We start from the raw sequence: 25168 nt of genomic DNA on the forward strand, positions 1-25168 counted from the left end.
TATACCGTTTTTATTTAGTAAATTAATAATCGCAACTTCCGTCCTTTTGTTTTATAAAGGTTGCATAATATTTATTGTGTGAATATGTAAGAAGTTTTAGTAACAAATTATTTTACGGTGTCATTGTTACATATAGTTACTATAGTAATAACAGTAAATTATGCCTAATTACATGCACCTAACCCTAAACCTATAGTAAGTACATGTAGTTAGTTATTATTACTCAGTACATAAATGTATAGTGTAACAAAGACACCTTAAAATAAAGTGTAACCGAAGTTTCACACAAATTATTTATGACTCACATTAGCAGCATCATTTCCATCACAACCAATAATTTTGTTAAAGTATAAAGTTCTCAAACATTAGTGTACTTACAGTACTTACCTAGTACACTGTCAGAAGAGTATGCTTGAGATGAAATATGATACATAAATGTCATCAAGAAACTCAAGTCATGTCGGAAAGAACGGATGCACATGAACACCAACAACAAGTTGTAAATCCCAGTGGGAAGCTCGGGATTCTCTTTAAGACCCGAGTTTATGAGTTGGGAGGTGTCAGTGAGAAACATGGTGGAATATTTAGCAGTGAGGCTTTTTTATTTACAACAAACTAAGCTAATTACCTCAACAAAATATAGCAGCATTGTAATATAATGTGCAACGATAAAGTTTACAGTGGCTTCATGAATGAATTAAAAACATAAAAAGCAAAGCACACCGCATGCACAATCTTAGTTCTTCCTTTTCTAGAAGTAGTTTGCTGTATTTGTGTGTAGTTTATTAAGAGAAGGTACACTGCCATCTTGCTCCGACGAAAGTGACTTCCCAGGAGGACTTGAACGCACCAATAATTAATGCAACAAAGAGAGAGAGAGGGAGAGAGAGAGGGAGAGAAAGACAGGCTTTAACATGAGAATTAAAACTTTTTATTAGTGTATTTATGAAGTCTGCATATGCAACACGCCTGAAAAGCTTATCGCCTGAAGTTCACGTCCTACCAATACATCTCTCTAATGGTAAAACAAGCTCACCAACTGTTAAATGCTTTGCAAAAGGAGAAAAAAAAATAAAAAAAAATAACAGAAAAAGTAAAATAAAATTATATATACACATTTATATGCATATATGTCTGGTCCACTTTCAGTTCTATTTGGTTTTCTTTCCACACCCAGTCAAAAATGGCAAACAGAACGTTCCCAGTGTCTTGTTGGCCGCTTACGGGCTTTAAAAACGGGCCACAACATCTTCGTCAGCTTTTTACTAGATGCACTTAAAGTACAATCACAAGAGTAGTAAGATCAATGAAGGAAAAGATGGAGACAGAGGTGGGAAGAGAGGGAATGGATACTTGCAACGCCTGGTCACTGCCACAACAAGTAAAGAATAACAGACAGCTATAATCACAGTCATTAAAGTTGTACAACGAGCACGCACACTAAAGTTGCACAGTTCTCCCTGTTTGGAAGTCTTTTTTTTCCCCAATTGCAAACAAATAAAACACCGCGATGTTCCCGTAGGCTGAATGTCCCCTTCGGGTAACCGTACTTTGAGGGGGCGGTGGGTTAAACAGTATCGTGTTGTGAACATGGGAGGAAAAGCAACTAAAAGAAAAATCAAAGAGTTGGGGGGGGGGGGGGGGGGGGGTTCAAGATCAGGGCGAAACGTTAACCGGGACAACAGCTTGAATTGGAAGAGGAGAAAAGATATTTGCGCTTATAAAAATTTCATGCTAAATAACGTTTTCGTATGATAGGACATTTCATTATGAAGCCATGTTCCTTTAAAAAGAGGGCATGATCTAAAAAAATATTCAATTCTAATAAAAAGGAAGAGAGCTTTAAAGATCTTAAATATATTTATATATAAAAATACATGAAAATACAAAAAGTAGCTAAAAGAAAGATAAAGGGAAAAAAAAAATCTTGTAATTGTGTGAAGGATAACCTAGTTTATTAACACTTAAAGCTTAAATACTTCGATTTTTTCGTTTTTTTTATCTTTTTTTTTTTTTTTAAGATTTGGACTGCGTGAGACGTTTTAATAACCTTTGAAAGTCTTTGTTCGTCCTTAAAAGCCACTTTCTGAAGAAAACCACTCCACAGCCAACTAGTGAATATTTCACCCAGTGAATAAAAAGTTAATTCTGAAGTTCGAATTGAACGAGGGGCTTTTTTCTCTCTTTTTTTTTTTTGCGTTAAACATTCCTATCAGTTTGAATAAAAGAAGCATGTCTTACAGCAGCACACCTCGAATCAAAGGCAACATTCATATATAGTGGTTTGGGGGGGGGGAGAGAAATCGTAAAATATTAAAATAAAAAGGTATCTTTTGGCATTACTGAAGAAAATCGAAAAACATGATTAAAGTTTTAACGCGCCAATCTACACAATCATAACGTGTATAAAAACAAAGAACGTGACTTTTTGCCAGAAAAAGTAACCTCCTTGAACGACCGGATTGGGATCGCCATCCAGGAAAAGTATTTACTTCATCAAGGGGGGAAAAGCCTTTCTGCTACAAGTGTGTGTGTGTGAAGTTATTTCCTGCCTTCTTGAACTTCCACACATCATACGCACCTTCCCTCCTTCTCGAAAACCATCCAAATAAAATAAAAAAACCAATATACATTTCATATTCTACTACTAATACATTTAATATTGAGGGTTTATGAAAGAAAAACAAGAGAGAATTAAAGGTGCATGAAGCTGATGAGACAGCAAGTGCTGCGTTCAGGTCCGAACGGTGAGAACGTCAGTGTCGGGAGATGAGAGAGAGAGAGAGAGAGAGAGAAAGGCTCACGAGTACTATGATAGAGAAAGAGGGGGCGGGGTTATAGTAAGTCTGTTGTTCTTGTTGTCGGTTGATGTGATTGTAGAATCAGTCGTTTTTTGGGGGCGGGGGCGGGGCAAGAGGACAGAGAGCTTGGTCGTGTCGATTAGGACATACTGGAGCAGCGTACGGAGGGCGAGCCCATCTGAGTCAGGACCTTGTCCAGCCACTGCAGAGGGCCGTTCAGGTGAAGCTCGATCCAGCATGGGGTGCTCGTCACGGTCTGCCGTCTACACAACAACAACAGACGACAGGTCACAGGGTGCATCATGGGAATAGGCAACAGGAAAAAATCAAGTTACTATGGTAAAACGCGTCCATTAGGAACTGCTAGTGATGGACAGCCGGCGTTTCAAATCCTACTGTGGTGAAGGGGTGGCTCATGAATATTAATTAGCTCCTGAAAAAGTAGCATAGCAACAACCTCACTGACATGCATGAGCTACACCTTTGCCATGGTAAGACTGGAAGTCATTTTTTACCATAAGTACTACCAATACTGTACAAAAAAACTGGCATGGTTTTCTTCTTTCCCGTTCTGAAACACTGTTGCTTTTAATATCCGGAGTTACAAGCACATGCGAGCTAGAAAGTAACTTAGATTTTTGATTCGGTTGATGCATTTAAGACTTGTGTTATAGTTAACCACTGATGTGTTCACACTTGTAGTTCGGTTCTCTTGGGTCTTTTGGTATGGACCAAAAACAAAAAGATTAATTTAGTCCTGGTTTGTTTAGGGTTCACACAGTCGTTAAAAAAAACAAAAAAAAAGGAATAAGGATAAGATCACAAGCTGATTGGATGGCTGTTACAACATACATCCAAAACAATGCTGGGCTAAATGCTGTCGTTGTCTGTACGTACATTTTATGGCATTTGTCTCAACTTACAAAGAGCTTATAAAATGTGTAAAGGAGTAAAAACAGCGTCAGGAATCCCTCCGTCACACACACCAAGATCTGCTGCGAGGAGACGCGGTTCTGACGCCTGAATTGAACTGTGATGGGCAACATCACGACTATGATGAGAAAAAACAGGAACGCTAGAGTATTACATTTTTTTAGTGACATCACATCCTGGTTTTGGTTTGTTTACATGTTATTGTTGCGTTCATATTTCAGTCGAACCGCACCAGAGTTTGTTAGGAAGTGGAGCGAGACTGGCACCAGGGTTCGGATGGCAGCGTTCACACTTATTCAAATGAACCGCACTAACAGAGCAATCGCACAAGGGTTCGTTTTAATCCTAGCCTGGTTAAAACCAGACCATTCTCAGTAGTAACTGAGTTATGGTCTGGCAAAGCTTCATTAATAACTCATTTCCAAAGGGGCGTCACCAACGGACGTCGCTCAAATGCCTCTGGGCGCAATTGGATAGACCTAAAACCAATCAGAGCGATCGTCATCGTGTAAAGCCATATGCTGCGTCCCAATTCGCCTAAGTTACACTACGCCATAAAAGTATGTACTCTTTTTGTGAAGAAAAGGTATTTACTTTTGAATGTGTAGCAAAAAAGTAGGCAAGCTCTGGGACATACTACTACATCATCTTTATCGGACGGATCTGTCCGATACATTTGACGTGAAGGGGGCTTGATGTGGTCCGTGGAGTCGATAATTTGACTAAAAACAATAATTTATAACATAATACTGAAGTGCCTCCTTGGCAGATTTACCATGCCATCGTAAATTAGGTCATTGGGGTTGCATTTCTTTTTTGTAGTTATAAGATGATTTTTTTTCCACCTTCTATAACTTTAGCTAAATTAATCGGAATACAGATCATACTCCCATCCCTGAGAAAGATTATTGTGTTAGACTTCTTCAATAGTGCATCTTTTTAATGCCAGAATATATGCTATTGGCAGAGCTTGTCCATACCTGTACTCGGCTCCCCAGCCTTTGACAAAACTCATGCGAATGGTGCACATCCTGGTCAACTGATATACAGCCTCAAAGCCCTGGTTCACTGACTGAGCCAGCAGTGCCGCAAACTCCTGGTTATTGAAGATCTTCAGGTTACAGCCTAAGAAAGAGGATATCATGATGTCAATAGTTGACGTAAATTGGCACATTCTGATGGATGGTACAACGTAAGGTGAGCGATATGACCAAACTCTTATCAAACGATACGAGGAATTTTATTTCACAATAGAGTTATTTTTCCCCTTAAATAAAGTTGTTACGACAACAAAATTTTAGAAACCGTTGAAATTTCATAATTATCAATACCATTTTTGATATCACAGTAAAAAACAAATACTAGCCTAACTAATGCAAGTAAAAAGTTCAAGCTTATGGAAGATAATGAAACAATTAGTAATAAAATAAGAATTAAATTACAAGCAATATGACAAAAATGCAACAGAAAAAAATTAAATAAAGTGCTTAAATTTCTACTACAGAATTTGAATGAAGACTATGCAGTGTTTTCCTTTTACTTTAGTGTGAATTAAATACAAATTGATTTTAATACACATGACCGTAACATTGCGAAATATTATTACAATTTAAAACAGCTGTTTTCTATGTGAATATATGTTAAACCGTAATTTATTCCTGTGATCAAAGCTGAATTTTCAGCATCATTACTCCAGTCTTCAGTGTCACATGATCCTTCAGAAATCATTAATATGATGATTACATGCTCGAGAAACATTTCTGATTATTATCAATGTTTAAAACAGTTTTTTACATTTTATTTCTTTGATGAATAGAAAGTTCAAAAGAACAGCATTTATCTGAAATCTAAAGCTTTTGTAACATTAAACACTACCCTTCAAAAGTTTGGGGTCAGTAAGAATTTCTATTTTATTTTTGGGGGAAGAAATACAATAAATCAATACTTTTATTCATCAAGGATGAATTAAATTGATAAAAAGTGACAGTAAAGACATTTATAATGTTAGAAAATATTCTATTTTAAATAAATGCTGTTCTTTTGAACTTTCTATTCATCAAATTTACATAACTGTTTTCAACATTGATAATAACAATAAATGTTACTTGAGCAGCAAATCATCATATTAGAGTGATTTCTGAAGGATCATGTGACACTGAAGACTGGAGTAATGATGCAGAAAATTCAGCTTTGATCACAGGAATAAATTACATTTTAAAATACATTCACATAGAAAACATTTATTTTAAATTGTAAATAATATTCAAGAATATTACTGTTTGTTTTTTTTTGTATTTTTAATCAAATAAATGCAGCCTTGGTGAGCAGAAGAGACTTCTTTTCTTCTTCGAGAAAAAAATCGTACCGATCCAAAACTTTTGACCAGTAGTGTACATGCACAGAAACCGGCTCTCGGACAGCACTCGAGTACCAGACTGAGTTCACTTTCGCAGCTTACTGCGCATGAACGATTTTAAATTACTTTAGTATTTAAACTGGTAAGGCTTAAAAACACATGCAAATTATAAACTTTAATAGCGATGCAAAACCGCACAAGTCACGAGCGCAACCACGAGAGAGACAAAAATCTTACACAAAAAACTACTGGATGACAAGTTTGTCGCTGTTTATTCTGTCTACCGCTTTACTGCCCACCTGTAGTACTATGGACACATGGACACTGAAAGTGAGAGAATCTCTTACCTGGGGGGATTTTACAGACTGTTGCAGGGTGCCAGCCATACCTCTGATTACAGTTAGGGCTTTGAACGAAGATGGCACTATCGCTAAGACATTCGGCAAACACTTCCCCACCAATATAATACAGCCTGACCCCTCGACCTAATCAAAGACAAACAGCAGTGAGAACTTAATATTGTACATGTGACCATTTTGCAGGAGTCTAAAATTGTCTTGGTACATACAAAGGGATAGGTCAACCAAAATTAAAAATCATCATCTTTTACTCATCCTCATGTTTTTTCTGTATGATTAACTTTCATTGTATGGACAAGAAAGGACCAGTTTCAAAATATGATTTAGTTTCATTAAAGAAAGTCAATAGGGCTTTTAACACTTGAACTAGTTAACCCTGGGTTATTCTGAACCGCGGGTAAACAGAATCCTGGGTTATCTTGCTTCATGTTTCACACTGCTCATAATTTACCCGGGTTAACAATTTATCCTGGGTATTCATAAGATGCCATTTTACATTCCTAAACCCTGGGTTAACATCCTTGTGTGCATATTTGAGGTGTCAGTGTCACTGATTGGACGAACACTGTACGCAAACTGTTTGCATAAAGGCTCTAGAATTGCACATCCTTGGATTATATCTTGCCGACTGAACTGTCAGACTATAAAAGGCAAGAATTGAACGGTCTCTTCTTCACTACAATAGCACATTTTCTGTCACCATTTGACATTTCCCCCCCCAATCACTGAAACACAGCCTACTGTTTATACAACACATGCTGTTCCTGTGACTTGCAAAGCATGTTACGCATGTGATTGGCTGTCTGTCGCTAAGCATCTAGCCGGGGCTTCACCCGGGGTTAAAAGCAGGGTTTAAAACAATGATAACCCGGGGTTAAGCACAGAGTGAAAAGCCCTACTGAGGTCTTCTGTGTTCTGTAGACTAAAGCAAGTCATACAGGTTCAGAATGACGTGAAAGCAAATATAAGATGTCGATTTTAGTTTTTGGGTGAACTGTCCCTTCATTTCAACTGAAACACTGGATAGTAGACCAGCTAAAGATGTCTTGGATACCTATGTGTCTCCGGGTCATCTCCACGGTGGCGTTGCGGTTGACGTTGGACAGCAGGCCCAGGCAGAACCGCTCTGAGTTGGAGGGGTCTGTGAAGCCATCCACGGTGAGGGAAGGCTGAGACGCGTGGAACGTTTCTCCCACCCGCTGGTTTAGTTCATAGTAAGCTATGGAGCACCAAAACGCAGGCTCCGAGTAAGTCACTGGCTGCAGGTCTAAAACAGAGATGAGGAAGACCAATATAAGGGAACAAGTTGACAATCTTGTATTAACTGTGCAAAGATCTTTGAAGTCCTCAATCTTAAGAAATGGTCAAGATATAATGGCTATCAAGAGTGAGGTTCAGCAGTTAATCGGCTCTTACCCATGCCATGATTGACAGGCGAGAGTGTGCTTGGCGAAAGTTCTGCAGGAGAACCTGACAAAAAGAAGAGGTTTTCCTTACAATAATAGAGATATTGGCAGCAACAAGAAATAACTAACATTTTTACATTGGCAAGCACCAAATAAACCATAGTCCATCAATGGACACATGATTTGAGGCATCATTCCTGTCTGAAACACAACTGAAGTTTAATCTTTAATTCAGGGGTCTGTTTAGACCTGGAACCCAACGTATGAGCAACAACTAAAGGCAGCACTGCACTTAAAGGTAAATTCTTGGTACACTGGGTTGAAAACTGAATAAGTTGCAATGTTGTGATGTACATCCGAGTAAAACAGATTATCATAAACACAGAAAATTAGGGCAAGGACTTGGTTCAATCCATCGGTTGTTGAAACTTGCAGATGATGTCACCAGAGAGAAGTCTGTCACTCCAATGGAAGATTGAGTTGCATTCATATTCATGGACGAATTGTTCATAATAAAATCAATTACATGCATTTAGAAAACCTGAAGTGAAATAAAATTTGGAATGTTTAAAATAACTAAAGAAATTCTAAGTATTATTATAAAACTTAAAGGTATAGCGGAGGATGTTTTACTTCCTGGTGGGTAGTCTAAACTATTGGTCCTCCTAATTGTCAATCATTCTGGTGAATCAATCAAACTTTTCAAAAAGTGGAGAGGGCGGGTCTTATCTAAAATTTGGAAAGATCCTCCGCTATACCTTTAAGGTGGCATGTGTATAATGCCTAGTGTTTCGAAAAAAGTTGTGTAGTGTATTCCAGTCTATAGTAAACATGTTCTGTCCAGGGAGGGCTGTCATTCCCAGGTAGTGATGTCAATGTGGGAATGTACCTGTGTCCATACTTTGATTCATCTGCTGGTCGCTGGCCTCTCCATCCTCACTGATGTATCCCGGGGGAGGAGTTTCTGAACAGATTTAGAAAACAAAAACAAAGATCATCAATTTACTCTAAAAGTTCACACAGAGAAAGATCACTATAAATATAACTATATTTGTGTCCACACCAAAGAACAATATCTTTCTTTATTCCAAGCATGCTGCAGTTTAAAATGGCCGAGCTCTTTACAGCAGGATGGATTCGGATTGGCTCGTTCATCAGTTAGATAAAATCATTCTGAAAGTGAGTCCAACGATATCGTTTCTCTGTGCCGTCATCATTATAGTCTTTGTTATCGTTATAGTTTAATCGTTCCTGGTGTGAACAGGCCTTAAACTACACACTAACACATAAGGTCTTCGGCCTTAAATTTGGTGTGAAACGATTTGGTGAGACATTTGGTGAGACGTGTGTTCCTACCTGGTATGTAATTGTTAGGGGGCTCTATCCCTGTTGGGAAGTTGGTGTTTTCAGGTATGGAGTTGGTGTAGTCGTCCAGAGGCGGCAGCTCCGTCAGGATCTCTGTGTGTCTTGGCACGAGGACGGGAGGAAGAACTACAGGAGAGACGTTCAGAATTGAGAGGACTGAATGAACACTCGGTTCAAATTTCACACATTAGGAAGCGTTCAGAATCTTTTCTTGGCAACTCCGCTGCCAATTTCCCCACCTGGCGTCTCCACCCGCTGGTAGTGGTAGGGGTTGATGCAGACTTCATCCTTCTTGAGGTTGAAGGCGTACTCGCAGGTCTCGATGGCGCGCAGCTCGTGGTGGCTGTGCAGGTCGGGCCATCGCCACAGGCGGCAGTAGATGACATGAGGCAGACCTTTACGGTGAGACACTTGCAGACGCCCGTCCAGAGATCTGACCCGAGCATCCACAGAGAGAGGGCGAGAGAAATGGAAGAGAGGGGAGTGTGCCAAATGACCAGAGAAAGACATGCATGGATGGAGGGAAGAGGGAAGGTGGTGCGATTAGACAGCAAATCATGACCAAGATGCAAGGTTAAACCATTACGATTAAAACTCCTGAATGTTTATACACAATAACGGAATACTATTATATTAAATCAATGGTTCTCAACTGGTGAGTTGTTGTGACCCCAAAAAATGGGTTGTATACATCAAGGAGAAGGAAAAAAAAACATTTTAAAAGCAATAACCATATAACAGTGCAAAGTCTTAAAATGTGTGTGCGGGGGAGCTTAATATTAATTTGGTCCCACTTTATATTAAGTGTCATTGACTACAGTGTTCACATTTAAATTAATCATTTGATACAATGCACTTATATGTTTTTACAAAGTACTTATATTAAAAATAAAATAACTGCATCTAATTACACAGTAATTAATGTAATTGCATCTACAATTAGACTGTTGACCCTTCCCTGACACCGTAACCCAACCTTCTTTTTTGATGCATAGCAGTTAAAGACACCTAATATAAGAGTGGGGCCCTAATTTTGATATGCATCCAATCAAATGGCATAACTAAATAACTATATAATGCGCATGTGTACACAACCATGCAAAAGTTGAGCCTGTAAGATTTTTCTAATCTTTATGAAAGTCTCTTCTGCTCATCAAGGCTGCATTTATTTGATCAAGAACACGGTAAAAACAGTAATATTGCTACAATTTAAAATAGCTGTTTTCAGTGTGAATATATTGTAAAATGATTAATTCCTGCGCTCAAAGCTGAATTTTCTGCATCATTACTCATGTCACATGATCTTTCAGAAATCATTCTACTATGATGATTTGATGCTCAAGAAACATGAACAGAAGGATCAAAAGAACAGCATTTATTTGAAATCAATCTTTTGTAGTATTATAAATATCTTTAACTGGTACATTTTGATCAATTAAATGTATGCTTGAAGAATACAAGTATTAATTTCTTTCAAAAAATTGTTTTTGTTGAGCCCAAATCTTTGAACGATATAGCCTATAGGTTAACATAAAAAAAAAGCCAGAGGACACGGTTACTTCTGCATAAATTTGGCACTGGGTTGGGTCACCATTTCAGAGTAAAATCAGTAAAACCAGTTGAGAACCACCGTTTTAAACCGTTTCTTTAGTGAAGTGTATGTATGAGTTATGAAAATATGTCGATCTGCTTTAAATCTATTGTAACATTCAGAGTTAAAACTCTACAATAAAATAAGTGATGCCATCATTAAGATATGTAAGTCTAAATCATCATAATAAAGCAGGTTATTGCACGGCCCCTGGAGCCCCCTGTGCTCGTTCATCCCCACCTGTGGCTTGTGGGGTGAGTGTGGCACAATGTCAGCAGAGGATATTCACCTGGTTTGGTCAGGGTAGCTGTAAAGGCCTGAGGTATCCCACTGTTCTATCGTATTTGGTGTACTCAGTCCCCAAATTTCAGAGCAATTGCTGTGCACAGAAAGTAAAAAAACAAAAACAAACAAAAAAGAAAAACAAACACAAAGAAACAAAAAAAATGATAAACATGGGGCATGATTCATTCAAAAATACCAAGATGAAGTACCATGAGGGGAAAATCGAAGGGCATCGTTTCTTTTATTTGAGATGTTTTGCGCAGGTCGTCCGAAACCGGCGAACGACGCGGTCCACCTCGAATAAAAGAAGCCACTCTAACGGAAAATCCACATATAACAGTGAGATGAGAAAACCGAAGAGAAACTTGACAAATGTATTTACAGTTAGGGCTGGGCGATATATTGAATATTCACAATATATTCGCGATGAAAATTAGGCAGTGTAAAGTATGTCAGTCTGATTCATTTCCATGATTCGAATCCATGAATCAGCTCAAGATTGTCATTTAAAAAAGTAGACTTCAACAATTACCTCGAGTCAAATGTTCCTGGACAATGTACAGATTTTTTACTGAAACAAATGCTGCTGCACAAATGTCATTTAGTGGAAAAAAACATGCCTTATTATTGTAACGTGACTATTGTAGTCGTTATTTTAAAAGCAGTTTTATAGCAAAAACGTATGTCGATGATATCTAAAAGGCTAAAACAATCAAATAAGAGGCATTTCCTGCTACATCGCCCAGCTCTAGTTACAGTGCATAATCTCTTCCCCGGTCATCATGCGGTGTTATGAGACGAACAGGGCAATTGACGTTATAAAAAGACGTTTCATTCAGGGATTGATTTCACATCAGATATCAACATTTACACATGCAGCACAGGACAGGAGCCTATGACCTACTGTCGCTCGACTACATCACACTCAAGAGAAAGAACGCTATCAGTCAATCAGACAAGCACACAGACCTTCAGTAGTTCTGAAAAAGAAACATGGGATGAGAAACAGACATGGTGACGTGACAGGAACAGGACTCGCACAGACTTGATATGTGATGAATGAAGTTTTGGCCCCCTGTGGTTTAACGGTCTCTGAAAAGGGACTCGAAAAGACAGAAGCTCACAAACACGTGCCAGACTCCACCAGCAACCTGGAGTCACTTCTTATCACAAATGGGCTTGATAATCTTTTTCAAACACAGACTAAATTATTTATTTTTACATCTGTCCTGCAGCAGTGGTCCTATTGGATAGAGAAGTATTTTTCCAACTTGCACTGGTCACAACTGACTATAAAGGCTCATGTACTCGACAAAGAAAATTTTTAAGTATTTTAAATCGATAGTGATCACGCCGAGAGTTCCCAGAAGGTTGTTTTGAAGCTAAATATATTTAGTTAAATATTCCGTTTACTGCGCTTTCTGACACGGTTTTTCTTTGTTTAATGTAAATGTATTAAATAAAATGTTATTGTCTCTTAAAAATATGTTAAAATGTAGCTACCTTGTGACCATTAAAGGGAAAGATCACCCAAAAATTTGTTATGCACCCTCATGTTGTTCCAAACCCAGACCCTGTAGACCTTCATCTTCATTTTTAATAAAACCCGAGTGATTTCTGCTCCTCCATTGAAAGTCCATTCCACCAAAACTGCCGACTAAAAGAGCTGATCAATGCATATTCATAGCACATCAAATATGGCAAACGCTAAAGCTCAACTGTACTTGCTTGACGTGCAAGAACTTGCTTAAACCTCTCAGTTCATATGGATTACTTTTACGACGTTTCGTAGTGTCAAAGTTTTGGTTGAATGGACTTTCAAAAGGAGGAACAGAAATCTCTCAGGTTTCATTAAAATATCTTCATTTGCGTTCAGAAGATGAACACAGTCTTCTGGGTTTAGAATGACATGAGGGCGAGTAAATGACCATTTTCATTTTTGGGTGACCTATCCCTTTAACTTCTTCAAAATACTTATTTGAGGTCGCGTTTGTGTGAAGCTTGAAACTCAAAAGTAAAGCCATTGACGAACAAGCATTTATACAACAAACTAACCCTACATTAAAACAAGACCAAAGGAGCCTGTAAAGAAAGAAAACTCTTGAGGAGAACATTAACATTAGAGCAGGTTATCTGAGCGGCGCGTGTATCGCTAACCCTCGACCTGTACACTCGCTGCTGCCTGATGTCAAAAGTTAATGAGACCGACCCTGATGTAGCGATGTTACCCGAGATATTGAGCGAAGCTTGCTCAGAGTATAACGTGTCCTTATTCCTCCGGGGAATTAAGATTTCATGATGCCCGGAGAACATGATCGATAGGCAGTTTTAGTCAACGACATGCCAAGAGAGTATACAGATTAAATCGTTCTACTCATTTTTATAGGAGATTCATTTGTAGAACTTTTAAATCAAAAACTTGTTTAAAAATGGCTTTTGTTTTTGTAATTCCACATGGTGATGCGTAATTCTACATGGTAGTGGCACAGAATTCATTCTTTTTCTTTTTTTACTGTATTTATGCATAATTCAACATCTAATTGACCTGTTCCATTATTAGTATCGGACCAATATTACAAATCTGGACAATACTGGAATAATTTTATGTTGTGGCTAATAACGATTACATAATATTCAAATTCAATAGAATTGCATCTAAATAGATTAAAAACACTAAAACTTGAAATTGTCAATTTAGGCATCATAACATTGCAATTTACATTATCAAACATGTATATTAATTTTAAGATGCATGTTTAAGTTTTATTAAATCAGTGTTTTAAAGATTAACTTTGAGTGTTAACCCTGCCTTTATTTTATTTAATTATGCATTTTAGTTATAAAATAAATAAAATAAATCCCCACAACACTCCAATATTTGCCATTAACTGATACTTTCTTTGTAGTCTCCGTTTGAGCTTTACTAAAAGTGAATTGCAAATGCCATGCAGTGTTTAGGGAGAAAGAAAGAGCAAAGTGAATGTATATGTGAAACCATTAAAGAAGTGAAACCACAGAGTTTACATAAACTCGCATGACCTGCTTTAGGGGGGATGGGGACTTCAGTTTCAACACCAGTAGATGGGAGGGTTTCCCAAAACGCTCTTAAAACACACACACACGCTCGGCACACAATAGAAACCCGATTCAGTATTAACCCTCAAATTAACAATAGAGCAGATGGCCGATCACTGTGTGATATCAACAGAGGTGCATTCAAGCACGATAATGATCATTCACAAAACTATGATAAACTTTTGCAGAAATTCTATCAATTTTGCATGACTCTAGAGTAACTGGTGAAAACATTAATGTACTTTAAAAAGAAATGACCACATATTTTACCAATACACAAAATGCAATGGTTTATTACTTAATGTCACCAAAAAAATTAAAACAGGACAATTCAATTATTACTATGACTAACCTATATTAAAGTCCATCATAAGATGGACCCCATCAGCAATTCAAAGTAGGGCTGCTCGATAATGGCAAAAATAATCACGATTATTGTGGTCGATATTGAAATCTGAAGTCTTATTTCATGAGATGAGTAATTTTAGTTATCAGTAAAACAATTATTCACAATTCAAAATTATGGACAGGTTTATTAGGTAAAAACTAGGTTAATAATACTACTGAGTAATGGAGCCAAGTAAACAGTTACAGTCCTCAAAACAGTTACAGGTTACAAGTAAATAGTCGGCAACACAAGACAAATAAACGAATTACAAAATACAACAAAACAAAAGATAAAACCTAAATAAACAGTGATTTAAGTTGTTCAGGGAGATGTACTAACAGTGGCATTCAGATAACTAATAACCTACAACAGAAACTGAATGAAGTAATTCAATGTAAAATAACACTGCACAGTCTTCACCTTATACAATAGGCTAAATATAGATCAATCCTTATTAAAGCTACTAAAGTTATTCATTCAAGTGTAGTGAGTGAGTTTATCTGTGTCTGTTATTGTTTGACTAACATTAATGACACTGAATTCGAGCAGTAATATCAGGCTACTGCCACTCTGAGAGCTAATGCATGGATCCAATATACTGTTACACGCGTTTTCTTTCTCAGCGGTTTACATTCACTGAAGACATAACCGACTGGGTTTACATTCACTGAAGACATAACCGACTGGGTTTACATTCACTGAAGACATAACCGACTGGGTTTACGAGGATACTTTAAACGGCATCTTGACATTTTTGCATGTAGGCTATTTGACCGTTTAGTCGCGTATCTGAAGCCCACAGTATACTTCGCTTATGCACGTTTGGCACACAGAAAGACACCGGGGGAAGTGTCTCTTTCGCGGCTTAATTTGCTTTTAATGACATCGTTTCATATCAGACACGTCCCGCTGTTTAGCAACAGCAGACTGCATTTTACAACACTCACTTATTCGGCCGTTTTGGATGTTAGGTTTGGCTTATGGAGGAACGAAAGCACACCGCTGCCACATTAATCGCGCAATAATCATTTTACCTTGATCATCTTGTTTTCATGATCGTTGGATGCTAAAATGAAATCGAAAATCATTTAAAATTAATCGCACAACCCTAATTCAAAGTGACCAGAACCAAGCTGATAAATCTGGATCCCACACCAGCATCACTGGGCGTCCATGTCCCAGACAGATGACACACTTTTGGAGGGAATTAAGCCTTGTATCCCGGTGAGCGGAGACCCCATCCCCACTAAACCACACACAGAGTCCATCTGCTACCCTCTCTTGGCACGAGATGAAAGCAAAAAAATACGTTCTTTTAAAGCAGCACCTTCTTCGAGTACCATGTGACTCGCTAATAAAGAAAAGTTAGTCTTAAAATACAATGCAAAGATTTAGCAGGAACAATTGAATGGGCTGCGTATCAAAACAAACCCCAGGACGGATTAAAACAGAGCCATCACAAAAGCAAACCATATGTCTCTGTCAAATCTCAGGATCATTCCTGCAAATGAACAGTCAACGAGTGTCCCGTTTCAGGCTTCCATTTGAACACGTGCCAAGAGACCAACATCTTAATCCCACGAGAGACGTCTGAACAAGCCATTCAAGATGGTCTTTTTAAATGCTTCATAAAATGATTTCCTTTCACATAAAACGTGTATCCTTTTGTTTAAATGGCTAACCTGATTGTCTCTCCCACTTATACGATCTGTTGTATTGATTTGCCTTTTTGTTGGCAATCACATAATACAAAGGCTAATTAACGGATACCATAACTAATATTCTGACTACATTGTGATCCAAGAAAATATAAAGGGGGGAGGACAGTTTTCCCTCAATTCTAAAGTCATTTATCAAACCAAATGAAAGCCAGGCCTTAATTATTGTATGGAAAGCCAGACAGACAACAGAGTCTTCAGGTTACAATCAATAGACCCGAAAAAGCCACAGCGCCAGCCGGCTCTGTCCTCACGGAGAAACCCTCTTCACATTCTTACACTCACTCAAGGCATCTTACAGATACACTATCAGCACTTCTGTACAAAAGACCTGCGTGGAGATCTTCAACAGGAAGTTAGGTCGAGACAGATACGGGTTTGTTTTCCCTTCAAACAAGAGTAACGTAACAAGTAATGAAAAAGGACTAAACATCAGCTAAAACTGAACGCCTGTTCGTATTGTTTAGTTCTGGATGTACGCATGCAGGAACATTTTGTTTTGATATAGCGTTTGTTTTTGTGCAAATTAAACACATGGCATACAGCTGGATCTGCTTGGGAAAATTCAAGACTGATTTCCCAAGCAACTATCGAAACGACAAAATAACAAATCATCTCCTGACTTTCATCCAGTTCTTTATAATGTACTTGATAACTGGATAAAAATCCTTAAGGAGGGAAACAGGGTGGTTTAATCATGGTATGATAAATCATTCACTTGCAACTATTTCAACTTCGAAAATTCAAGATATTCTGCTTATCGTAACGCGTTAAAGTGATGTTTGTGCTTCACTTCTAGACAAAAACAGGGATCTATTTTCCTCTAATACAACAAAACAAAGACCAAATGTTGAGCATTAAGTAATTGAAGCTTTGTGGATGTATTATTATTATTCTCATGCTGCCAAAAAGAAATACAGTTTGATAGAGCAAATGCACAAGATATGCACATTTTGTAAATAGTGGTTTTGTATGAAACTAAACCGTATAGAAATGTGTTCGAAAATCTGTGGAATGGATTAAAATTACACTCCACCACAAAGATGACAATTCATTAAAGTCATCAAGATCCTTTAACAATATTCATTTGGAATGAGTTGACTTCAATTGTACGGTGAGAGATAAAAATGTATTTCTCAAACTATAATAAAGTTTCAGAACAACAAATTTTGTGTGGAAAATCATTTAATGCCAGCTTCTTTTAAAGTGTGCCGTTTGCATAAGCTCATCTCATGAATATGATCCTTTCTACACGGCTTTCCTGGGCGAATCATGGCATGAAAAGCACGAGACACAGGAGATTTTATATCCGAGGTCTCACTGGATGTGACGTACAGCACAAACAGAACAAATCTGAAATCAATCTTCATTTCATTTACAAGCTATTATGCCCTTTCATAAATGAAGAACTCTCTAGCTGAGCCTTTTGTTCACGGGTATGTGAGGGAGGCTGGAAAGGACAGTTGCGGAGGCTTTTGACGTTGCCATTACCAAACATGACAACCGACGGACACAATGACTGATCCAGCCGTTCCCACAAGCCTCCAAGGTTAGAGAACAGATTAGCAGCAGAAAACACATGCTGGAAGCAAAGTTTCCCACCCTCTGAATCCACTCTCAAGGGAAGACAAAGCCCTCTGGATGACTTGGAAGCATTTCTGAAGGCCTGACCTGGGCTCTGCATCGGAGCAGAGAAAAGCCATCATTTTAATGTTCACTTGTACACATTTCAGCTGGAGGGAGGATAGATTTAACCTGCATTTATTGTAAGCTATACAGTCTTAAGAGGTTTTGCTGAGTGAACCTGATCAAGTATGAAGGCATAGTGCCAAGTCACAGAGCATTTTCACAATAACCATTGCACAATGTTTCAATAAAAAAAGAGGGAGATACGCATTCAGGCCTGCATTTGTTAAATTACACACTTTAAAAAGACTCTGTGGATTTGAGAAGTTAGAATTAATTCAAAAAGGATTCAATCGAAATAAATCTCTCAAGGACAAAGGACAATGCCTGTTTGCCATTAAAAGCAGCTTGCCTTATCAGTTTCGACAACACCTTTTTAAACGATTTAACCCAGGAAATGTTTAAAGCCGCTTTCATGCCCTTTGTCACATTTGTTCAGCATCTTACACCAAAATGAAACTGCAAAGAACGAGAACCTGTGCTAAACCTTTACATAAGCGCTAGATAATCTAAATCTTAAAACAGGCTGTGTTTTAAAGCTCTTATAAATGGACGGTTTATTGAATGTTGCTGTTATAAAAATCAAGCAACAAAAGCTGTTTTCCATTCAAAGTTGCGACTAAAACTTATTCGCGAAAATGTATTTATTGCATAAAACATTTGCGAATAACACCGTTTTCATTCATGGAGTTGAAGAGAACAAAATCACTTCCTGATAAACTGGTGCCAAATATCACATAAGAAAAATGGAAGTTGCTGCAGTAGCAGAAGCCACTGTGGGTCTTTTATTCGTATATAATAAATGAGTTGCACACAGGTGAAACGTGATCAACACTGTCGTGTTATCTTGATTTCGGAGGCAGATGTCTTCTGTTTTGGGAACACAGTTGTGTCAGATGAGGCGAAGGCATTTCTGAATGACCAAAACAACATTTCAGCGAGTTTAGTCCAGTTATGCCGTCCCATTGGGAAGTCACGTGTCTTTTTTGATGCGCAGAGAAATTTGGAAGGTAAATGTGTTTCCATTGAAGTTTATGTGTATGTTTTCTTATCAGTTTTCTGCATCGCCTTAAGCACACAAGCTTTTTATGCACATTTTTTTGAATTTAGGCGCATCTTGGGAGTTTTAACTGGAACTTCAAAGTGGACAATTCAGATTTCCATTATCACTTCTAGTTTTAAATCATGTACGATTATGGATTGCTTTAATAAGGCTGTAAAAAAGTTAATCAAAGGTGTCCTAAGATGTTCAAAATTCATGTATAACTTTGATGAAAGGTTTTGATCCACTTCAAATGTTGACTACTCTGTGTGTTTTATAATATATATATATATATATATATATATATATATATTATATTATATTATATTATATTATATTATATTATATTATATTATATATATAATATAATATAATATAATATAATATATATATATATATATATATCCATTTAAATCCATTTAACTGCAAATACATCAATATATTTCTCTCAAATATCAGCAAAGGGCTGAAAACAGATGTAATGTATCAGACGTCACCCGACCCTCGTGTATCTGTAACGTCTTGGTTTCAAACTATTGATATGTTGTGGCTCGGACACACAACTCATCCTCTCCTCTTAGCATTTCCCTAAAATAGCAGCGCTGATATTTCACCATTTGTCATGATGAATGGAATAAAAGCAGCCTGATGGTTGATAGCGCAGACATTCACAGAGCATGAGAAGCCTTCGTGAGCTCAGAATGGAGGTGACGTGGATCTGTACAGAATGACCTTAACTCAAGTCGAGACAGATGGAGCAGAAATCATTTAAAGAAACAAAGGGGAATAATGCTGATATTTAACAACGGTAGACGCAACTCGGCGTCACGCCTTCACCTTCACTCACGAAGCAACACACGCAATGATACGGCTACTTCTAAACTTAAATAAAAGCATTTCTAAATCATTAAAGGAGCTTTAATGCTTTATAATAAGATGAAGACTCAAAACTAACAAAACGTTTTCTATTACAATCATGGTTTTGCAACTCTAACCGTATTAAAGGGATACTTTAAAATAAAATTTAAAAAAGGTACATATTTACTCGGCCTCATGTCGCTTCAAACCTACATAAACTGATTATTAAATTACAGCATACTTTTTCAAATGACAAGTTGATGAATAAATGACACTTTTTTCCTTTTTTTTTCTTGCGTTTTCCCATTTCAAAAGACTGAAGCGCTAGATTCCGGAGTCTAAGACGACACTGAGCTAAAAGCAGGAATGCGAGCGGCTTCTGATGTTGGCGTACCTGGGGATGGTGACACACTTGGTGTTGAGGTTCTGTGTGGTGATGGCTTTCTCCAGCTCGTCCAGCTGGCCCGTCTTCTTCAGCTTCTTCACCAGGCTTTTGACGGCCTTCTCGCACCATTTCTCCTCCTGGCCGTTCTGCTCTCCGCCCCCTCCCGCTCCGCTCGAACCGCTGGCCGACTTCTTCCAGCCCAGCAGGCGCTTCACCACGGGCGGAGTGAAAGGCAAGATGGAGGACATGTTTTTGGGGTGTCCGATGAGCGGTCAGAGTTAGAGAGACAGATGGAGGCTAGGAGAATGGGGAGGAACAGACCCAACGTTCCTAACTGGCTTTTAGGAAGAGGGTCTCTGGGCTGATTATGAGGGGGCAGGGGACAGAAGCTTAGGAAACGGGAGAGGAAAGGGGGGCGAGGGGTCACCTGAGTGGAGAGAAGCAGAAATCAAGAACAGCTGATGACAGACTCTGTACAGACCAAACTTCAGGGATGAGACTAGTGCCTCCATCCTGTTTCTTGCCCTGATTACAATTGCAAAATAAAGACTTAATTCAATCGTCTCTTCTTTGTTGTATTGCTTTTTATTATTATTATAATTATTATTATTCATTCATTCTATAGCTATTAATCCATTTCTGTATTATAATTATTGGTCACTACTGAGGCTTTATTACCCAATAATTATTGGAAAATCATGAACCAATTTGATTCATTTTTGGGTTTTTTAATACACTTTTTACACAACTATTCAAAAGTTTTGGGTCGTGAGATGCTCTAAATGTTTTTTGGAAGATGCTCACCATGGCCACGTTTATTTGATCAAAAATACAGTAAAAACAGTAATATTGTGAAATATTATAATTTAAAACAACTGTTTTCTATCGTGAATATAATCTGAAAGCAGTTGTTGTTGATTCATATTTTGGAAACCTTGATTTATTTTTTCAGGATTCGTTGATGAATAGAAAGTTCAAAAGAACAGCATTTATTTGAAATTAAAACGGCGTCACAAATGTCTTTAATTTTGTTTAACGTAATGCTTCCTTGCTGAATAGAAGTATTCATTTCTTTTTCTTTTCTTTTTTTCATACTGACTTTAAAACTGTGTAAAACGCTCTCTTATTGTAATTAAATATGCAGAGACAACAAAGAAGCCATTTCTCACGCCAATGCCGTCGAGTCTGGACTATCTGTTTGTTGACCAATGAGTGCATGAGAAACGTAAAACATAGTTTTTGCGATTTGGTTTGGTGACACTAGTAGAGCCGAAATCACACGTCAGCTTTAAATAAAGGAGCGCGTTCAATACAACTGGCGTTTCTTGTGGTACCAAGAACCGTGGAATTACTCTTGTTTTGGTCTCAGCCACTCAGATTTCAGTAGTGACTCAACCCTAGTCAGCAAATGAGAGATTTCATTGACAACAATTTTCTACAGGAAAAAAAAAAACTGCAGAGGACAAGCTAGCCTTTCATTTAAAAGGGTTTAGGACTTCATTTGAAAAAGAGGTTCCGCATAACAAGACCATCTACGCACAGAAACCAGGCGAATCCTGCCAGGTTGTGCACATGGGGAAGTGGAAGTAAAACATCTTGATCATTTCGGTTAGGCTTACAACATACCCTTACTCTGGGTGCCGTTCATGATCAGGGAAATGACGGGCAATGTGAGGAAACACCTCGAAATGCTACTTCTTCATCAAATGCATTCGACTTTGAGAATGGATTTAATGATCTAATGGACTTTTCAGACGCTTTGGGCTGGAAGAGTTTCTTCGCCAGCAACAGCCAAATGTGCTAATGTAATAAAACTCAAACCCAAACAAATCCTCTTAATTGTTTTGCTTATATGAAGAGTTACTAGGGCTGTCACAATTCCTCGATTAAATTGGAGAAGGCTACTCGATTAAAAAAAAATCCTTGATTGCAATTGACCCGTGTATCCGTGAACCGCATTATCATATTAGACTGTTTTCTAAGGCTGCATAATATATTAAAAGCTTTTTTAGAAACCATACTATAGCATAGTGCTATTGTGAATTAACAGAGGCTGCAATTCAATTCAATTAATACATGCCCTGTGGGTTTAATAGATGTGCTTTATTTACATGCGTGTAAGTTTCAGAGCCGCTCCGTTCACAGTAAATGTTGCTCCACGTCATCATTCACACTCAAACTCAGTCTCTGCATATGCTGTGAGTTTGAGTTGCTTATAACATTCATCTAGGAACACAATGTGCGGCATTTCATCAGATTTGTAAGATAAATCATGTATAAACCCACGCCAACACAGGAGAACACATCAATATTCGAACTCGCAATTTCAAAATAAAAGTTTAACTCCTCGCTCTGAGTTTGCATGTTTTGATGTCCACATGTTCTTCTTCAAGGAAATTACAGTGACTGTAGCATTTCTATCATAAAGAAGTGGACAAATATTAAAGATTAAGTGAACATTTGAATTAAATATCGTTTGGCCAATATTAAACAAGGATTTGATCTGCTGTAGCATTTGTTATAATACATAATGCACATAAGATTATTAGGCATATTATGTATTTTAACAGTGTTGTTTTATAAAACCAAACGATTAGGCTACTTGCTTTTGATACTTTACTTAAACCAAATATTATTGCCTCATTGTTATTATATATTAATTAATTCATCTAAAAGGTAGTTGTTCACTTAGGTCTAGTTTTATTACCATTAAAAAAAACATCTGATTACTCGATTAATCATCAAAATAATCGACCGATAACCAAAAAAATTGTTAGTGACTGACAGCCCTTAGTGTAACTACTCAACATTTGAATTCTCAAATCGGTGAAGCTCGACAGCACTTTAGGCATCACATGCTAGTTTGAGTGATTTCAATAGAACGTTTGAAGCATGTTAGCACATCAAAGGCACATTTGGAACGTTAAATTCGAACATGAATAGCAGATTTCGGGAGCATTTGAAAGATTTATTAAAACATACCAGTCATTTTGGGGCACGTTCAACTTTTTTAGCAACACGTCTATTTGAACGGTTTAAATTAAATATTAAACACACACTGATCAAAATGATTCTGTTGTGAAGTAAATACTTCTAAAAAACAAATGTAATTTCTATATGAAAAAGAATAAAATTCGATATTAACACTCAATTCAAGCTTGCAGAAATTAAAGCGTAAATATCAACATTATAAAATTAAGTAAAATCAACTCAACTAATAAGGTTGATTTTTTGCTGTTTTCCAGCTGTATTTACACACGCCGTTTTGTGGCATCTGGAGTTCATTTTCTTTATTAAAAATGACACATTCACACTCTAAAACAATCCATCAAATATTACCATCATTGTGTACCAAGAATCGAGGTCCCTGTGTTCGGGTGGGAACTGTGTTACTTCTATTATGTAAACATGGTGCCTACACAATAGCTATTGTATTAATTACTACTTAGATGTTTCTACGTAAAGCATACACTTTAAAAGCATGGTTTAATTCAGTGTTATATTGTTTGAGTAAAAAGTATTGCAAAGTAAACTTCAAATAAGTAGAAAGCACTTAAACGTTTACTGGCCAAGTTAAGAGTTATTATTTTCTTTGTTAATTTTACTTAACTTATTTAGGTGGACTTCATTTTTCTTTTGCAAGTTAAGTAAATTGCACATATGGAATTTTATTTAGTTTTTTCAGTGAATGAGATATAGACACGCATGGAAGATTGATTTAGTTTATAGTTTTCTGGTATTATGGACCAAATTTCCATAATAAACGCATCTGGAACACAGTAAGCAGGAAATCATTGAAGTGTTCGGAACGTTTTTAATTGAACCTTCACAAAATTTGAGCATCACAGATGCTTTAATAGTCTCAAATGGAACGCTCGAATGGAACACTCAAATGGAACGCTCAACTTTGCCTATAATTCGCGTGCTGGAATGTTTGATTCTAACGTTTTGGCGCGTTCCTTGTAAGCAGCATTTAGTAATGCAACTTTGAAGCCCAAAAATGTTGTCTAGGTAGACAGCTCTGCAAGTTTTGACAGCCCAACCCTGAGATGAGCAACACACAGAGGCCAATGAGGCAGGAGTAAGTTATATCACAATATTCTTATGAATGCATGTGTGTACAAACGCCAAAGCAAAAACATATGTATGGGCAAACCAAACATCACCATGTACATCTGCTGGTATCATTCTAATCATGCATAGAAGTCGAGCCAAACAGACCCTGCTCGTCATGAACTCATCTGTAATCTCTAAATGACTAAAAATTAATAAATAAACGCATTGTTTACCTTCTCCAGTGATCTGGTGGAGTATCACGGGCTTGTTATGGCTGCATGGGCCGCTAATCGACTCACTGTCCCGGTCTGCCTGCGATATAACAAACCCCAGGATCAATACACTTACATTAATCGCTGCGTTATAAACTCTTTCATCTGTGCAAAAGCGAAAAATCGGCATTTGCCTGCTTATGAGAAGTGTGTGAGTTTGCGTGGCCGTTGAGTTTGTGGAAACCGCTAGCAGCCTGCGCTACTTTCTTTGACAGAAAAATAAACAGCTTTCAAACGGGTTCGCGAGCCGTTATCTTCACATTTACCCTTCAACTCACCCTTTTAGCGAAAAGCTTTCTCTCTAAGGAAGGAGTAGCGTAAAATCCCAGCGAAACGGATTATTCGTGGGTGGGTAAAAGTCGACTTTAAACAATATTTTCCTTCCCACTGTAGCCGAATTACAGCAGCAGACGACGGCCTCCAGCGCGCGCAACCTAACCTTAAAGCACGCAACGCGATACGCGCACTGCATAAGCCCCGCCTTCTATCTTTTCATTGGATAAACGAGAAGCCTGTCATGGATATGCTTCTCGTCGATTGGCTTATAAAACCGTCAGTCTTGATAAAAATTGAATATGCAAACTACAGTCGA

General features: G+C 37.7%; 1 protein-coding gene across 3 annotated transcripts; it reads right to left on the reverse strand.

Annotated features, from left to right (window-relative positions):
- Positions 1-908: 908 nt before the first annotated feature.
- On the reverse strand, positions 909-25000 carry smad2 (SMAD family member 2). 3 transcript variants are annotated; one of them, XM_082157678.1, is made up of 12 exons: positions 24855-25000; positions 24538-24612; positions 20258-20675; positions 11101-11190; positions 9460-9653; positions 9212-9346; positions 8745-8819; positions 7866-7919; positions 7504-7716; positions 6438-6575; positions 4715-4859; positions 909-3064 (listed from the first exon to the last, which is right to left on the reverse strand). In XM_082157678.1, the coding sequence occupies exons 3-12, from the start codon at positions 20494-20496 to the stop codon at positions 2941-2943; spliced, it is 1407 nt and encodes a 468-aa protein (XP_082013804.1). In that variant the 5' UTR covers positions 20497-20675; positions 24538-24612; positions 24855-25000; the 3' UTR covers positions 909-2940. The 3 variants fall into 3 exon arrangements, with proteins under 3 accessions (XP_082013804.1, XP_082013803.1, XP_082013805.1); XM_082157677.1 differs by having other exon boundaries at positions 24538-24616; XM_082157679.1 differs by lacking the exon at positions 24538-24612.
- Between the last annotated feature and the right edge of the window lie 168 nt (positions 25001-25168).

Source organism: Leuciscus leuciscus, assembly GCF_965113295.1.
Source record: "Leuciscus leuciscus genome assembly, chromosome: 24".
Classification (NCBI taxonomy): Eukaryota; Metazoa; Chordata; class Actinopteri; order Cypriniformes; family Leuciscidae; genus Leuciscus; species Leuciscus leuciscus.